The sequence below is a fragment of the Hippocampus comes genome, unplaced genomic scaffold, assembly GCF_001891065.2.
Source record: "Hippocampus comes isolate QL1 unplaced genomic scaffold, H_comes_QL1_v1.1 scaffold261, whole genome shotgun sequence".
Taxonomy (NCBI): Eukaryota; Metazoa; Chordata; class Actinopteri; order Syngnathiformes; family Syngnathidae; genus Hippocampus; species Hippocampus comes.
This window is the reverse complement of record NW_017805824.1, coordinates 2280140-2298496: the sequence shown is the minus strand read 5'-3', so window position 1 is coordinate 2298496 and position 18357 is coordinate 2280140. Positions and strand designations below refer to the sequence as shown.

Sequence of the window (18357 nt, the reverse complement as noted above, 5' to 3'; positions counted from 1 at the left end):
CTTTACTTTTCCTCTCTGGTTGTACTGCGGGGCCCACAGAGGAAGTGCTCTGCTAGAGAACCACAATGTGACATAACGAGCCAAAGGAGCGAGAGCCAGTGAACAAAGATATGTAGTCAATATATCTGCTGACTTTCAGATGCATCAGTAGATCAGCACAGTCAAACACAGTCGACACTTGCATTAAAACAATTCCAAGTTCCAGTTAGAAGTCAGACTGGAGAATAAGACCTTCCAAAAGACACAGCGGAGGTTACCCTGCCTCTCATCCTGCACACATCTCAAATAAACCACCAACAGAGAGACCCCCCCCCCCCCCCCCCCCCCCCATTCCCCCTACAACAGAAGCCCTTCATCTGAACCTGTCCAGCCAGATGGGAGCGTTACCTGCGTCCAGCTCCAGTTCCCAGACCTCCCGACTCAGGCCGACTTTGCACCAACCATCACCACGCTCTGCCTTTTCTCAGAAAACGTCTCCTGCCTCTTGGTCTCCGCTTCCTTCTCCCATCCCCTCGGTTCCCTGTCTTTTTTCAGCAACAGCCTCTCTTTGACTCCTGGGAGCTTTGACCATTTAAGGAGAAGGGCTGTATGCCTCTTTGAGCTACTTCAGACTTGGGTGAGGGGGGGGTGTAAAGTCAGCGTGGTAGTTCTCTACCCGCTCGGAGGAAACCACATTTACTTCTCTAACCTATTAGAATCTGTCAGGCGGAGACCAAATTATTAGAAGTTTTAAAACTGTCCTTTTTTGTTTCGCAACCATACTGAGTTAGATTTTTTTTTAATCACATGTGGGAGTGTAGTAGTCACACGATACACAACTGATATTCCCCGCAAATTGCAATTTAAAATCAACAAGAGGAATCGAATTGGATGCTTTGAATGTGGTATGACTGCTGTTTCTGTTCATGAAAACGTTTTTCATGCTCGAGTGAAAAATCTTGTTGAAGGTGGGAAACGAACATGAATGTCCCTAATAAATCCGTTCTTCATCACGTGGAGTTAAGAGGAGCATTATTATGAAAGCTTGTCAGCTCATTTTTATTTCAAGAGCAAAATCTGTATTCCATTCAGTTGCAGCTGTACAATGTCCAAATGTTTGACTTTGTTTGAAGTCTTGTATAATTGAAGAGGCATGTCATGTAAAGATGCATACCGCTATTTAAAATTTACTGTATGTGGAGTTCTGCCTCTATGCAAACGTATAATATTGTATTCTTGTATTATTTAATAGTAGATTTCTCACCTTGTCGCAGCTGTCTTGTTCTGTGTCACCTGTGGTGGCCAAAGAGACAGAACATTTGATTTGCATTTAACAGGAAATCATATGCAATGCAAATGTGACAGGACAACAGAGAGACAGAGGGAGAGATGGAGAGAGAGGGACAGAGAGAGAGAGAGAGAGAGAGAGAGAGAGAGAGAGAGAGAGAGAGAGAGAGAGAGAGAGAGAGAGAGGAGAGAGAGAGAGACACTCTGACACAGCAAAGATTTGACTGGAAAGAAATTGAGTGTTCTGTCCTGGCAGGTGTTGGCAAGAGCGAAGTAGAACTGCTGTAACTCCGTCATCTTCATCACTAAGGGCAACAACAACCTGGCAACCAAGTCCAGAGACATGATTGAATCATCTGCTCAGGTTGCCTACACCGACACCAGGCTGTAGCTAAACGGCACAAAACTAAGTCCTCCTAAGTTCTACAAATATTTAGATTAGCTCAATGGAAGACTAAATTTGCCCTTCAGTGAGATGTGAGTGGTTGTTTGTGCTCTCTGATTGATTGGCAACCAGTACAGTGTGTTCCCCCACCTCTTGTCCAGAGGCACCTATTACTCTAAGTCGAGAAGCATAAACAACAGAAAATGGATGAATGATATGTTTTTCCGACCTTGTTCTTATGGATTGGTTGTGCCAGAGAACCGAAGAGTACCACATTAGAGAAATGTCTGTATTATATATAAGAGCTACTGAAAGAGAAAGGAGTGCCCACTCTTGAGCGCAGTGAAATAAATGTATCGATGTATATTCTTGACTACGATGGCAGGCTTGGCCACTTGAATGGCCAGTCACTGGTACAATTTTATTTATAAGGCGATATTGGGAAAGCTAGATTTGTGGCTTAGTCAGTGAAAAATGCTGATCCTCCTCTCTTGTGTCACATAACTCTTCTTTGCTTTCGGTTCTCTGTGCCTGTATGGAGTTGGGTGAAAGAGCTTTTGTTTACTCTGCTCCTTATTCATGGAATATGTTACAAAAAGGATGTAAACTAACTGATTTAATTTATTTTTAAATGTTGAAATTCAAACAGAGGTTCTGAGTCATGTTCCTCAATATGCACTTTTTTTTCATATGTTTGTAAAATTCTGTGTTCAGTATGTAACTTTTTTTTCATTGTTGCTGCCTCTTGGCAAAGACTCCCTTTAACAAGAGGTTTTAACCTCAATGGGACATTTCCTGGTTGATTAAAGGTTAAATGAAAAAAAAAGGACTCTGACTTATTTGTTCCAGAAGACTTATTAAGGCATGGCATCTACAGTCACCCCACCTCATTTTGTTTCAGGTCTGATTCAGATCGATATGTGGGCGTCAGCAGTTGACAGCTTAGACTCTAAGCGCAACAAAACGATCTGGTCTTGACAACTTCATGCAGCGCAAGGCCACCTAGTACGAAACCTGGATCAAAACATCAAAGTCCCAGAGCAGGCGTGCAAAGGCAGGGAAAGTTATCTTTTTAAACAACCAAAAGTCATAACTAGTAAAGCCTTTTCACCCTCGGAAGCATCTGCTGAATTGAGCTTTTGTTGGTGCCGAGTTCCACGCAGGGGTATGAAGCTTTTCTAACTGAACTGCAGTTGGGGACAGAAAAACATTCTTGCCAGTTGGCATTTTTGCAGAGTTGCTGATGAGCTACGAGCAAGGGAAGGGGCTGAGAGAATAATTTATAAATATAAATTAGAAGATCAAATCAAATGCTGGAGGGTCTTAACTGGAGATGCACAGATTTCTGGGGGCTAATATCTCTCCCCCAACCCATCCCTCCTAAAGCACCAGTGTAGCGCCATCGCTGGGTCAGAGTTTTTTAGTAGCAGTGAGTTAGTATTTGGGCGACGGTCAATCCCCAGACGTCCGGGTGTCAGTCAATGTCTGTAATTTGTTTGAGATTGTCCAGTGCATTCGCATTAGACGGTAGCCATGTGGTGGCATACATTGGTGCGGTCTACCACCGTGTGGTTTTTAAATTCAAATCAATAAATAGCGAAATAAAGGCTATTCAATTCTCATGAGATGTTCAACACAGTTAAATATACTTGACCCTCCCCTTGGACAGTAGGTTGCCATTATAAAAAACAAATAAGACCGCCTCCAATTTTAGCCATAGCTCGTAATTGATTTCATGTGATCTCAAAGAAAATAATCTCGCTCCTTACTTATGGTGCCAGCCGTTGTGTGCGATGTGAATAACTGCCTGTCGTGTCTGAATTCATCTCTTTGGGTGACTAATAAAAAAAAAGGCAGCCACTTAAATCATCTGCATCCGAAGCAGTATTAGTGTGATGCAGCCATCATACCATTGATGGGAAGCTGCGGAGACTCACTGGCTTCTGGGATTACATGAGGTGGAGTCGGGGGAGTCTCCATTCTTTCTTTATCTGGCGCAACACACTCAGTCAAGTGGTCAGGACCAGTTGACAGCTCGGGACAGGACTGCCTCACAAAAGTGCACAGGGAACACTTTTCAATCTTTCCACGTTACATTGCTTTTCATATAAGAAGTTCAGGAAAATAGCTTGGCATTTGCACATCCATACTGCATAAATTCAAGTAAACAATGTGATGAGGTTTTATTACAACTGCTGTATAAAAAAGGCTTTCCCGCAGATGCTACCATCAGTCTGAGAGGCACATACATGTGGGGAAAACAATGTGAATCAAAAGTGACCAATATCTTGGTTGTGTTTGCTAGTGTAGAGTACTAAGCCACTATCAAAATACTGTATATATTTATGCAAAATGAGGAAAAACATTTTTTGAAAATTAGCAGCTACAAAGGGCTATTTTGTTTTTGTTGTTGGTATTTTCGAGACAAAATAATGGTTAATCTAAATCAAATCAAACACTGAAATAGTCTTAAAGGAAATATGAATGCTGCTAAATTATTTAGCATTCATGACATGTTATTGTGTCTAATCTTACTTGGTGTATGGATAGTAAGAAAAAGTACTGCATTCCCTTGCCTTTTTATATTTTTAGTTTATTAAGAGTACCATAATTAGTATGCTAATGGTGTTTTAAATGAATAAAAGTAAAAAATAATTTCAATTAGTTTTTTTCATCTATTGTCCCACAGCTTCAATGCTCTTTTATCGTTTTTGCTGTGGTATCATTTCAATATTGGAATCGAGGTACGATAAGTGTAGTATGCAAGTCGGTCTTTTGGTACTGTGACAATACTAATTGTCTTTATTTTGCTCTGTTACAGTTTACTAATTATTGTATGTTCATATAAATCAAGGGAACATTGAGATAATCTGTGTTAATGTTGCGCTTCCGTTTGGACTGCAGAAAAACACAACAATTTTCCTCTCCCCTCAAAACCAACCTGATTATTTTTTTCCACGATCCGGACCTCGAGCGAGTTCAGCTGCAAGTCTGCGTTGGCTGTCCGTCCCAGAGCGGCCTCCACCCTCTGAGTGATGCCCTCCATCCTCACCCTCACCCGGCTCAGCCTTTTCTCGCTCTCATTGACAAGTTTGGCTGAATCCAGTGCGTTCTTGACAATGGCCTCCGTTCTTCTGAGGGCCCCAAGCAGTGCGTCTGCTGCCACCGTAAGTTGGACTTGTCGCTGCTGTGAGGCTCCTCCACCTGGGCTGTGAACAGGTCCAGTGGCCACCGACGCATCCCTCTGTTCCTTCGCGCGTTTGCTCTCAGCGCTGTCTGTATCCTCCCTCTCAGTGTTGGTTTCCTTGTGTACTAGAACAACTCTGCTTCTGCTTTTTTGCTCAGCCAAACATTTAAGAGAAGTTTGCAGGTGGCAGACCTGCTCCCTCATATCAGTGATGGTCTGCTCTGCTTGATGAAGCCGAGCTCTCTCGGAGAGCTCCTGAAAGGTCTTGCTCTCACCAGTCCGGGCTTTAGCTCCTTCAACGCTAAGGGCTTTCCACCACTTCACAATGGCCACTTTCTTAGATTGCGGTATCGACTTGCCGGTCTGGTTTGGTTTTTGCTCCTGCTCCCAGGCTTTCCACCGCTCGTCCACCTTCTCCCCTTTCTCCTCCCTCACACTCTTCTGGAGCTCGAGGTCCTGCAGCCTGAAACCACCAGCACAGCTTTATAAATATCTCCTTCACGCGCTGTTATGTCTTCAGTCACCAAAGGGCCACTAAAACTGCACTTAGCCTCAATACAGTCTTACATACAGACGACGATGTTGTGTAAGGGAGGTGCCCATAAATATTCTGTCGAAAGCAGACATTTTATTAGCAGGAGGAAGCTGCTCAGAGTGGATTCTAACATCAACTAAATCCGCTCTGTTACCATAACAGGAGAAAAGAAAGGCAAAAAGTCCACATACACATTGACAAGCCGCTGCTTGATGCTTGCCTGTTGCTGCTGGTGCTGAGGAAAAGGCTTCTCCTGGCTCTCAACAGAGGAGGAGACCTATGGTGAACAACCCAAAAGCAATTTATGGGCTTTTGAATTGAATAGGTGTCTCCCGTGAAATTTGAACCCACCTTTTCTACATGCTTATTGCGCCAAAGATGAGCAATTTCTGACGATTTGATCCTGTGGATGATGCTCTGAATGTCCTCACATTCTGTATGGAGAGGAGGGAGGCTTTTTTCGTCCACAGCTCTGTGATTCTGCTGCGGAAAGGAACACAGGACGGCTACAGTCAACATGCGACTGAGAATTGTTTCGGCAAAAGACAATCTGATGACAGTTTTTAACCATACCTGCTGCAAGTCTTGCATCTCACTTTGCAGAGAACGTAGGTTTGGAGGCTCTCGACCATACAGTGTCTGAGGACTGATGCAGAGTCTGTCATACCTATCAGGTGAAAATGAACCGCAGTCAAACTATTACTGTATTACCAGTGAAGTGGGGTGCACATAAAAAAAAGTCTGTACACCCCTGTTTGAAGTCCATGTTTTTGGGACATTAACAAATGATGCCAAGATAAATCATATCACATTTTTCCCACCATTAATGTGACCTACAAACCGTATGACTCACTTGATTTTTTTTTATCTTCTCCTAGACTCTGCCAATCTTTCTGCAAGAAATAATGGAAAAAGAAATCCTACTAGAATTGCTGAATTTTATTTGAGGTTAAGGGGCACTTTAAATGATGGCAGTTGTGTGCTGACATCCATTGAACATGACCGAGCCACATCCAAGTGAGTACTTGAACAACCACAGAATTTCAGTTACACTTCCCCTCTGGAATTTTTTTTTTTTTTTTAATCAATCGCATTCTAGAGGTTATAGGTCACATTCGTGGTGCAGAAAAAAAAAGCCCATTAAAATAATTATTGTTTCTCTCAATTTTAACATAACATGCACCTGCGATTGAAACTGGGTGGGTAGGTATTTATTGATAGATTTTTACATCCACTGTTTTGGTTCTGTTAGAACATCAAAATATGAAGGGTGAGAGCAAGCGGGACAATGGCAATGTTGCAGCAATGATACACTATTCAAAAAAGGTTTGGGGGTATTACAATCGACCAACAAATGCTTGACAGAAATACCTGGACAGAACTTGATGTGAATGTTCATGTAACCTCCTCATCTCTGCCTGCACGCCCTGTGACGTGACAGCATGGAAAATGATTAGTCCTGCATCATATTTAAGCTGACCTGCTCCTGATTACAGTGTCGAAACCAACCTCGATGAGATTATGATTTTCCACATGAGAGCTCTTCATTTTATCCATGACAATGTCTTTCTACACAGGAGCAAACACTAAGGTGATTTGGACATGAAATAAAATACACTTTTATTGATCAGGAAACCAACCTTCGTCATTTCTCTGTCTTTCAGAGTCAGCATGACCAGTGCTTCTTGGAGCTCAGCCTGTCGGTATTTGAATTCATAATGAAACAAAACCAGAGCGCAGAAACTTGAATTTGACTGGCATGTTCCTACCTTCAACTCAGCATTGACTTTGCGAAGTTTGTTGATGCCGTCCTCTGAACATGTCTTTTCAAAGGAGAGTTTTTCATTCTGTGGAGATGACCATTTTGTAAAGGAAATACATTTTGCAAGGTTCACACAAGTTAAAACAGTTCTCCGGTGTCTTCATTTCTGTTTGGATCATGCTGGTATATCTGTGAAATTGGTGTACTGGTAAGCCATGAAAAAGTAACTCTAGCAACATTGTATTTCCATAAGAACATCTGCATTACCTTGTCTTCAAGCCTCCTTATGTGAACCTTCAGGCATTCAACCTCATTGCTCTGAAATAGACCAAAAAATCTCAATGTACTTTTCTTTTATTGTGTTAGCATTTTAAGTTTTTAAGAGATACCAGCTTGGTGCAAGTAGCTTGCATCCTGCTGGCTCTCTCCTGGGCCTCTTTAAAAGCCCGACGGGTCTCCTCGAGTTCCTCTGTTATGGATCGGGCTCGAACTGCTGACCGCTGGGAACTACTCATGCCAAAATAAAGAAGAATATTCAACTCCACCATAAATCTTCCAAGGAGCTCAGCAACTGCACTGATAGTACTGTAGAGTGTTGTCATGCACGATAGATTATACTTCCTTCATCGCAGATAATAAAGTCTCGAGTTTAATACGCTCAAAGGAGATATTTTACCTGGCCAGCTTTGCTCTCAGCTCAGTGATCTCCAGGGTGAGCTGCAGGTTGACGTCTTCACATTGAGCCACCGTCCTCAGCAGGCTGCTGTTCTGTTCGCTCAGCTTGCGGTGAGCTTGCTTCAGTTCGGACACTGTTGTTGACAGGGCTTTTGCATCGCTTAAACCAAATGAGCAGTTTAGAGGGTAATATAAGAATAACACATGACACGGAAGGAAACAAAAACTAACCAGGCACACTGTTGGCTGTCGGTGGGAGTAGGCTTTGTCGTAGGAGATGAGAATTCAAAACCTGACAGAGCATTTGGTTGATCCATTTTGTCAGATTAAAACTATTTAAGAGATCTGATTAAAAATAATAAAGTCATCTTACCATTAACTGGCAGTTCTGACGCATCTGGATAAGATGCATCTCCACTAATGTGCACCTCACCTCTAAACAGCAAAAAGAATTCCAAGTTTCAAGTCATAGTCAATGCATAAATTACCAACACTCACTTCCCACTTATGAGCAAAATGATAGAACTCAAACACAAACATAATTTAACATCTACAGAGATGTTTGTGTCCACATGCAATAATTGTCTCATCAATCATAAACAGCACTGCTGGACCAGCAGTGTTTTCTCAGAAGCACTGAGCTATATCAGTAATCGAAATCCCAACATTGGCTCCACAAAATTGTATTCATTTATTACCAACAATCTATTCCCTTCATTTGGTAGCATTTCGCCTGACAGCACTGCTTCCAATGCGTGTATGCAGATGTTAGATTGTTTTTTGTTTTGTCCAATAACATTTCAGCCTCTATGCGTTACCAGTCAAGCTTATTTGCTCCAAGTGTTCAGGATCAGTTGTAACTTGAAAATATATTAACAATGGAATTGTTTCTTTAATCACTCAGATTTCAGATTCTTCCCCATAGGGCCAGTGTGCTGGCCCCTTGATGACCTAAACATTTTTCTGTCCTCTGATTAGTTTGGCCAGAGTAAGCCAAATTCAACTTTGAGTAGATGTGGAAGTGAGATTCTTTTGTCCAATTATATTCCAGACCAGGATCCAAATACTGTACATGATGCAGAATGCCTTTGTAAACTGAGTGACAGAATGTAAAATGCATTTGCTAAATGTTTGTCTTTAATAGTTGCAGGCGATGCTTTAGAAATACTTTGTACCTGTCCTGACTGCACTGGGCGATCCACTCCTTCATAGTGAGGTGGAACATCTCTCTGCTCACCATGGGGTCCTGACATTCGGGGTCCAGCAGCTGCTGTAAGGATGTAAGACGGCCCTGCTGATGACTCTGGGACGTCACATTGTGCAGGTATTGTATGATGGACGACGCCGACACCTCTCCTGATGGGGATGGACAAGATGGATCTAATGGTACACACTTTTTGTCAATGTTTTCCAGTATTCATCTTTGCTAACTCACCTGTGCTGGAAGCGTTACATGCATTGTACATGATGTCAAGGAGTTCATGTTCAGAGAATTCATTTGCATCACTTGAATCCTCCAGTTCGTCCCTCATCCCACTGTCTGGAAACTCCCACACTAAACATTCAGACATGTAGTTTATACATACAGGATGTAAAGCTCAGAGATGGGTAGAAGTGCCAACATTTTATTTAAGTAAGAGTACTGTTACTTTAGAATATGAATCAAATAAAGATAAAAACACATCGTCCAAACAATTGCTTGACTAAGAATAAAGTCGGGAGTTGGTGAACAAAACTTCTCAAGTGCTGAGTCACTATGGATGTATAATTTTTTAATCAGAGCATGAAGGCCTGGACCCAATTTGTTATATTCATTGTACCCTAAAACTCGGGTCAAAACTGAATACCCCAATACTTTGGCTCAAATTGACCCGAGTGTGGTTCAGTCCTTTTTTTAACACAGAAATTGGATCAAACTTAACCCGACGTTAGTTATTTTTTACTCAAATGTTTTTAGAGTGTAGGCACGCAAAACTTTGTTTCTTGTGTGGGGCCACAGAGATTTTGTGTGCGGTCATGTGACTTGGAAAGTACAAAAAGTTACTTCAGTCAACGTAACAGAGTAAATATAGCATGTTAGTACCAACCTCTGAAAAATATAATACATTGCCAAAAGGATAATAGTGTATAAGGTCCCTGAATTACTTACCATCATTGCTGTCAGACATTGTGCCAATTGGCTGGATTCCCGTACATCAAAGAGACTGATGGACTGTCACATTTCTACATATGTTGTAACTGGAATCAAGTAGAGGAGTAGCTACTTATTTTTTTAAGTTGAGGATTTTAACACACAAAATGGCAGCAAGTGGGACATATCTGATGGAAAAAAAGGATTGAATTAATCTCGTCAGAGGGAATGATGTTTGTGGTCTTGATTATTTGTAAAATAATATAGAAAATCAAATAGTAGAATGAAGCATAAATACAGTGTATAAAAAGAAAGTTAAGATCTTTACATGGTACTGTAAAAAAGACTCGTCTACGATACAAGGCGTGCTCGTCTATTAAACCACTATTAAAATCACATCAATCAATGGTGTAAGCCACCACACATATTTCAATAGAGAAAGTTCAATTCTTACTTCTTGATCCAACGCAGTTCGTCTGACAGATAATAAGAACGCTTAAACATATATTACTGTCATTGTTATTTGGCTTGTCCTCTGATTCACGTAAAAGAAGCCTTCAAGATGCTCCTGTGCTTGTATGCACTTCACATCAAAACCAGCTGACACCCCCGCAACCAACACAATCCCCCCCCGCCCCTCACCGCTGCCAAAATGACTGCCTGTGATAATGGTACATTTAATTGGTTTGCATTTAAATTGCCTCCTCTAGCGCACGAAAACCATAAACTGCAAGTTAAAAGTTTGGAAACACCCACACACTCAAATGGTCTAAAGCACATTGAGTGTTCAGGAAATTCAAAAGATTAACTCTTGTTAATACACAGCTGTGAACCGAAAGTCATTTCCGGTCATAGAGCAACATCCATATCATAAAACTGACTGACAAAATACCAAGATGTGCAAAGCTGAAAAAAAAACGTGCCTACTTCGAAAATTTGTAAAACATTCTGTTTTGATTCACATTTTTTGTTTCCCAAATACTGTAATGCCATCAGCATTTCTTCAGAATGTTGATGACTGAAGTATCAATCTAGAATTCAGGACATTTATAAATAATCCCCCAAAACACTGACTGACAGACTGTTTGCAAACTTGACTGGTACCGTACATCGTAAAAAAAGAAGATGTTGATGACTGAAGTATCAATCTAGAATTCAGGAGATTTATAAATAATCCCCCATAACACTGACTGACAGACTGTTTGCAAACTTAACTGGTACTGTACATCGTAAAAAATTATGTGGGTTAACTTGTGACCAATTCAAACTTCAGGTTGCTTAAACCAGTGCCAAAAGCAGCAATTCTAGCATTCTCGTCTTCATGTATAGTTGTCTCAACACAAAACAATTTTATGGTGTGTTGTCTTTTGAGGAGGTACAAAAAAACAACCCGATTTTGGGAAAGTGATGGGTAGAAACAAAGTAAAGATATCTGTCCGGAGTAAAAGTAAAAAGCCCTCATTAAAATAAATACTGTACTATAAGTAAAGGACATACGGTATACTTGAAAAGTCAAAGTACAGTAAAGATTTGCATTTTGTTACCACCACTGTCTGAAAAACATTTACATAATTGTACATACAGACCAAGTTGCAATTTCATATCTATATACAGTATTTCATATTATCCAGTAGGATGCGGCAATGCAGAAGAAAAAGAATATGTAGTAATAGAAGATGAAATGAGTGGAGAAGGAAGACGTGAACATGAATTTTATTTGTTGTTGCTTTTTTACATGAATAATTTCATTCAGAATTCCATCAACGAAGAAACAAGAATGTCAATAGTCATTTTTGCAAACCTGCGTCAGTAAAACAGACACAAATATTATTTTTCCCGATCGGACAAAGTTTTAGGCTGCACACACTGTGTGCTGACTTCCGGTTTAGGGCATCAATTTACGACCAACCTTATCGGCTGCGCAGGTTTTTGAATTCCCAGTTTAGCTGCCTTTGGGCTTTTCCTCCTCCAAGATGTCTCGGGGGTCTATCGAGATCCCTCTGCGGGACACAGATGAGGTAAACCTCTTCGTTTTTATGTCGGTTCCTAAACGACCACTGCTACATTGCTCGCCGTGCGTGCTAATTATTGCTAACATCAGTAGTGCTGCTCAGTTCTGCAAGTGGCTTGAGTGACGTCGATATACAAACCGAATGTCTAATCCAGCATGTCTGTATTTTAATATACACCGTCAGGATGTTGTGACAATCTAAAGTAAATAATAATGATGATGAATCATCTTGATGATCAAGAGCTTCAAAAACAAAACATCCCCCCAAAAAGTAACCGAAATATTGCAACCAGGTCTTGCTCCCTGTCATTGTCCACCAAAACGGAACGAACACATTTGCAGATGGTTGGGACGATCTTATTTGGACCGTTTTATCAAATCTTAATTTAAGTGTAACGCAATTCATCCTGCAGGTAATTGAGCTTGACTTCGACCAGTTGCCCGAAGGCGACGAGGTCATCAGTATCCTGAAGCAGGAGCACACACAGCTGCACATATGGATTGCATTGGCGGTAAGCATATATTTTACTTTAAATAAGGTGGTTTGAATTGTAAGGTTTTACAAATAAAATGTGAATATGTTTATAGTTACCATAATGATACAATCAAGTCTAATTTGAGAGAATAGATTTCTCACAGAAATGCATAGAAGTAGATGTCCTTGGATATGTTTTGGTTGAGTTATGGATCACCTGTTGTGAATTTTGCTCTTCAGTGCCATTGTTAGAGAACTGCAAGTTGTACAAAAAGTACAGAAAAATTGAACCCTTGGGCTTGTGCAGTCAAAAGTTCCGATAGATTTTATTCACTTGTGTAAATTATAGTGCATCCTGAAATTTCACCACAAAGCAGAGTATCCCTAACCTTTTCTTAAGAGTGTAAGTATTGAAAAAGTAATTTGAAACGATATCACAACCTTGTTGTCTTCTCTTAGCTGGAGTACTACAAGCAGGGCAAAACAGAGGACTTTGTTAAACTCCTTGAGGCAGCGCGTATCGACGGGAACCTGGACTACAGCGACCACGAAAAGGATCAGATGACATGTCTGGACACTCTGGCAGCTTACTATGTGCAACAGGCACGCAAAGAGAAGAACAAAGATGCCAAGAAAGAGCTCATCACGCAGGCCACGCTGTTGTACACAATGGCCGACAAGATCATTATGTATGATCAGGTGAGAACAACATCTCAGGGCAGGTGACAAAAGAACGCGTGTCCAGTGTTTAAAATAAATACAACACATCTTGTCTCACTCAGAACCATTTGCTGGGAAGAGCTTGTTTTTGTTTGCTGGAAGGAGACAAGATGGACCAGGCCGACGCTCAGTTCCAATTTGTCCTCAATCAGTCCACCAATAACATCCCTGCTTTACTTGGTAAGTTGAATTCAGATGAACGATTAACTGATTAACTTAAAAACTGTTTTACAATACTTGGCCCTCTAGTATTTATTTAACTTTACAACAGAGAGGAATTTCCAAGTACACAAACATGCAAAAAAGCATTACCTTCCTACCTATCTTTACATTTTTGTTTTTCTTTATCACTAGGAGAGTGTACAATGTCATATTAATTGAATAGTAGAAGAAACGATAACATAGAAGCGTTGTTCCAGCACCTGCCACTAGAGAAGAGAGACAAATACCGGTAAATAAAATTAATATAAAAAATATAACAGGAGCTTGGTCCATCATAAAAAAAAAAAAAATAGACACATTTGATCAAATAATGTACCCTCATTCACTGAATGAACACGTCCCTTTGTTGTTTATTAGGTAAGGCGTGCATCTCCTTCAATAAAAAGGATTACAGAGGAGCACTGGCGTACTACAAAAAGGCTCTGCGCACAAACCCCGGCTGTCCAGGTAAAGATTGTAAGATGGTGTGCTAATTTTCTTCTCCAGCCATGCATAGATGACATGCTTTGTCGCATTGATTTTGTATTTGACCAGCTGAGGTAAGGCTGGGAATGGGCCACTGCTTCGTCAAGCTCAACAAACTGGAGAAAGCTCGCTTGGCGTTTGGCCGCGCCCTGGAGCTCAACCCCAAATGCGTGGGAGCCCTCGTTGGCCTGGCCGTGCTCGAACTCAACAACAAGGAGGCCGATTCCATCAAGAACGGAGTGCAGCTCCTGTCGCGCGCCTATACCATCGACCCCAGCAACCCCATGGTGCTCAACCACCTCGCCAACCACTTCTTCTTCAAAAAGGTAGCCACGAGCTTCTCGATGCGCTCACTCGACCTCGCTTTGACTGTGTTTCACATGGTTTGCCCTTTTCTGCTTTCAGGACTACAGCAAAGTGCAGCATCTGGCCCTGCATGCTTTCCACAACACGGAAGTGGAGGCCATGCAGGCAGAGAGTTGTTACCAGCTGGCTCGATCTTTTCATGTGCAGGTAGCGCCTACGGTCATTGTGAAGTCGCTTCCCTTTGTTGTTTATCCCCAAAAGTTGTTTCAAGGCAATTGGACTTACATTGTGGATTTTTTTTTTTTTTTTTTTTTTTTTTTTTGGGTGAAGACGTTTCAACTTCAATCCAAAGGCTTCTTCAGATCTACATTTTGAAATTTAAGAGTCTCCCTATTCATGTCTGTAGTGGGTGCAGTCACGATAGGATTGTTGCTGTAGGGCCAAAGCGATTCATTGAATAACTAAAGAATGAATACAAAAAGGAAAAAAAGTCAAAGCAAAATTTCTGCATCAAAGCCTCGCAGGGATCATTTGTCCACATGGACGTAATATTACTCCAGAGTCAGAAGTTGAATGACTGATTGGAATAAACTTTGTAGGACATTCATTTGCCAGCTAAGTCTGGCGGGTAGGGCTGCAGCTGTCAAATAATTTTAGAATAAATGATACTACCTGTCCAGAAATCAGGCAGCAATGCCCTCAAAGGAATTTCCCTTTTCAAGATGCAAATGAACTGCTGAATATGGGCCCGTACAAATTGCTCTCCTATATTGTGCTATGCATCAACAAAATTGCTCCTGAGGATTTTGTCCTTGGTGTGGGTCAGAATTCATCAAAGCTGGTCTGTGAGTCTGAAATGCATCTTTAAATTATCCTTATCAACAACAACAACCCTATTGTGACCATCCACGTCACACACCAATCAGAGACCTAAATAGGGAGACTTAAAAATTTAGAGCGGATGAAAGGATTAACTGATTAAAGTCGGAACTTCTTCAACAAACCGGCGGAATACCGTTGCATCGATTCAAGCTTTGCACATTGACCTGAATGAATGAGAATCGTGCACACTCATACATGTCATTCATTTCTCCCTCTCTGGCCTTAGGAGGACTACGACCAAGCCTTTCAGTATTACTACCAGGCCACACAGTTTGCCTCGTCCACCTTTGTGTTGCCCTTCTTCGGCCTGGGGCAGATGTACGTTTATCGAAGAGACAAAGAGAATGCAGCCCAGTGCTTCGAAAAGGTTTTAAAGGCCTACCCCAACAACTACGAGACCATCAAAATTCTGGGCTCCCTTTACGCAACGTCTGACGACCAGGAAAAGCGAGACATTGCCAAAGTATGTCTCCTAAGTACTCAGCAACTCAGTCATGCCTTTATCAGTTTTCCTCGCACATCTGCGATTCTCGATTCGACTGTTCTGTCTACTGTATATGTGCCATACAACTGGTTGACGACCAGCTCTCAACCAAAAAAAATACTTAGCTCCCCAGGTACCACTATTTCCGTTATCAAAGGTTGGATGGTGCAACTAAGTTTGAGTATTTTTTTTAAAAATGATCCATAAATAATTTTTGATTGTTATTACAAGAAATATCCATATCTGCTCCGTAGGGTCATCTCAAGAAGGTAACCGAGCAGTACCCTGACGATGTGGAAGCCTGGATCGAGCTGGCTCAGATTCTGGAGCAGACCGACATCCAAGGTGCGCTGTCTGCCTACGGCACAGCCACCCGCATCCTGCAGGAGAAGGTGCAGGCGGACGTGCCTCCAGAGATCCTCAACAACCTGGGGGCTCTTCACTTCCGGCTGGGCAACCTGGAAGAGGCCAAGGTACACACACACGCACGCACACACACACACACACACACACACACACACACACACACACACACACACACACACACACACACACACACACACACACACACGTCTGTTGTATGCCTTTAAAAAATCTTGTTTAAAATACCTGAAAATGATGCCTGAGTAAAAACTGCAAATATCTGAACAGAAAATGACATGGGTGGTAGTTAAATTCCTCTTGTAGAATTTAACTTGAGTAAAAGTATCTGAGAGATGCCAAATAATGAAAAGTAATTTTCTGTGATTAAACTTAAGTATTTTACTAATTTATTTTTATTTTATTTCGATATTTTACTCAACTGTATTGTAAAGAGCACTTGAAAACAACCACCGCTGTATACAAAGTGCTGTACATGAGCAAATTATGATTTAATTATAATAATAAGTAAGGCATGATTTATACTGCATTTGATTTCAAGACTGCACTGTTAGGGGCATATAGACCAGTTCGTCCGGTGTTAGTGTCTGATCCATGTGAGTCCTTTGATTTTCAATTTGCGCCTTTGACTGTTAGTCCTGTTCAATAAATGTCTGATTATTTTATTTATTTATTTTTTTCTTCACTCGAGTGCAACTGAATCCTAAATCCCAGTCTTCCTTAAACAGATGTAAATCTAAACATAAAATGTCCTCTCTCCTCCAGAAATACTTCCTGGCCTCTCTGGATCGGGCCAAAGCCGAAGGTGAGCACGACGAGCACTACTACAACGCCATTTCAGTCACCACCTCCTACAACCTGGCGCGTCTCTACGAGGCCATGTGCGAATTCCATGAGGCGGAGAAGCTCTACAAGAACATTCTGAGGGAACATCCCAACTATGTGGACTGTAAGCACACCAAATATACAACCTAATATCCATCACACAATATATTGTGCAACGTTTGTTTTTGGCTTCCAGGCTATTTGCGACTTGGTGCGATGGCACGTGACAAAGGCAATTTCTACGAGGCTTCTGATTGGTTCAAAGAGGCCCTACAGATTAATCAGGTATGTTTAGGTGACATGTTCTCGCAAAGGATCTGGTAAATTTCCATGGGAAGCTAAGATATTAGTATTTGAAATTGGAAACGATTTAATTATGGGAATTAACTGAGAATTGTGTGTACCATAGCATTTTCTACCGCTTATCCGCGATTGGGTCGCGGCGGCAGCAGCTTTAGCAGGGAAGCCCACACTTCCCTTTCCCCACCCACACCTTTCAACTCTTCTGGAAAGATCCCAAGGTGTTCCCAGGCCAGCCGGAAGACATAGTCTCTCCAGCGTGTCCTGTGTTGGGGCCTCCTGCCGGTGGGACATCCTAATCAGATGCCCGAGCCACCTCATCTGGCTCCTCTCAATGTGGAGAAGTAGCGGCTCGACTTTGAGTCCCTTCCGGATGACTCAGCTTCTCACCCTATCTCTAAGGAAGAGCCCGGACACCCTACGGAAGAAATCCATTTTGGCCGCTTGTATCCGGGATCTTGTTCTTTCGTTCACAGCCCACAGCTCGTGACCATATGTGAGCGTAATTTACCAGTGTGTAGTTCGACTGGTAAATTGAGACTTCGCCTTTCGACCATGGTCTCAGATTTGGAAGTTCTGATTTTCATCCCAACCGCTTCACACTCGAATTCGAACTGCTCCAGTGATAGTTGTCGATCCTGGCCTCTCCAGCACCCCCGAATAGACCTGACCAGGGAGGCTGAGGTGTGTGATTACTAATTGGAATACACACTCTGGCCCCTCTTTCTTGAAAAGAGGGACACCACCCTGATCTGCCAATCCTGAGGCAATGTTCCCGATATCCAAGTGATGTTTTAGAGGCGTGTCAACCAGAACAGCCCCGGTGACCCGCGTCCGGGCGAGGGAGAACATGTTCCAAATTTGTCACTTGTCGTCAGGGGTCTCTGAATTGTTTGTAATTTAATGTCAAGGGATCACATTCAAACATAATGAGAAACATTTTGTTTTGTCATAAACAAACACCCCTTGCCCATCTGCACAGCCATTCATACATGGCAATTTTCCGCGGATCCGCGGAAATCCGCCGTTTTATTTCTTAAATTGATCATTTTTGTGAATCGTCTAAATCCGTTGAGAAAAATTTAGGGGCGGTCAGATACCTTATCGTCGAGTTTTCACGAGCTCTCCCGAACAGTCTCTGTTTTCCGTTTGTAAACAGCCCTGCGATTGGACGTGTATGAAAGCTTCAACTAATCAGATCATTGAAGGCATTATTTGTTGCGGGAGTCTTTGCTCGATTATATACGGCCCAGCGATTGGTTAACTACAAGCGATTGGACCAATCAAATTGCATGTAACATATTGTTTTACCTGATTCATGGCGGCCTCTTCGTCTCGCAAATTC

General features: G+C 41.8%; 2 protein-coding genes across 5 annotated transcripts in view; one reads left to right on the top strand and one right to left on the bottom strand.

Annotated features, from left to right (window-relative positions):
- Positions 1–10531, bottom strand: part of mrvi1 (murine retrovirus integration site 1 homolog) — a 29159-nt gene extending 18628 nt beyond the window's left edge. The window contains exons 1-20 of one of the 4 annotated variants that reach the window (XM_019886635.1): positions 10396–10531; positions 9960–10048; positions 9246–9365; positions 8986–9166; positions 8184–8245; positions 8042–8102; positions 7812–7970; positions 7525–7642; positions 7403–7453; positions 7143–7220; positions 7014–7070; positions 6883–6942; positions 6745–6800; positions 5947–6040; positions 5725–5856; positions 5565–5650; positions 4593–5301; positions 3562–3697; positions 3421–3489; positions 1244–1272 (exon numbers count right to left, since the gene is read on the bottom strand). In XM_019886635.1, the coding sequence (XP_019742194.1) occupies positions 1244–1272; positions 3421–3489; positions 3562–3697; positions 4593–5301; positions 5565–5650; positions 5725–5856; positions 5947–6040; positions 6745–6800; positions 6883–6942; positions 7014–7070; positions 7143–7220; positions 7403–7453; positions 7525–7642; positions 7812–7970; positions 8042–8102; positions 8184–8245; positions 8986–9166; positions 9246–9365; positions 9960–9978 (2277 nt within the window). In that variant the 5' untranslated portion in view covers positions 9979–10048; positions 10396–10531. The remainder of the gene's footprint in view (positions 1–1243; positions 1273–3420; positions 3490–3561; positions 3698–4592; positions 5302–5564; positions 5651–5724; positions 5857–5946; positions 6041–6744; positions 6801–6882; positions 6943–7013; positions 7071–7142; positions 7221–7402; positions 7454–7524; positions 7643–7811; positions 7971–8041; positions 8103–8183; positions 8246–8985; positions 9167–9245; positions 9366–9959; positions 10049–10395) is intronic. The other 3 variants (XM_019886638.1, XM_019886636.1, XM_019886639.1) reach the window with 3 other exon arrangements.
- Positions 10532–11794: 1263 nt separating this feature from the next.
- ctr9 (CTR9 homolog, Paf1/RNA polymerase II complex component) overlaps positions 11795–18357 on the top strand; it is a 13936-nt gene continuing 7373 nt past the window's right edge. The window contains exons 1-11 of the mRNA XM_019886971.1: positions 11795–11959; positions 12366–12464; positions 12887–13126; positions 13210–13327; positions 13727–13816; positions 13904–14160; positions 14240–14347; positions 15249–15485; positions 15761–15979; positions 16653–16836; positions 16909–16997. Coding sequence (XP_019742530.1) covers positions 11915–11959; positions 12366–12464; positions 12887–13126; positions 13210–13327; positions 13727–13816; positions 13904–14160; positions 14240–14347; positions 15249–15485; positions 15761–15979; positions 16653–16836; positions 16909–16997 — 1686 coding nt within the window. The 5' untranslated portion in view covers positions 11795–11914. The remainder of the gene's footprint in view (positions 11960–12365; positions 12465–12886; positions 13127–13209; positions 13328–13726; positions 13817–13903; positions 14161–14239; positions 14348–15248; positions 15486–15760; positions 15980–16652; positions 16837–16908; positions 16998–18357) is intronic.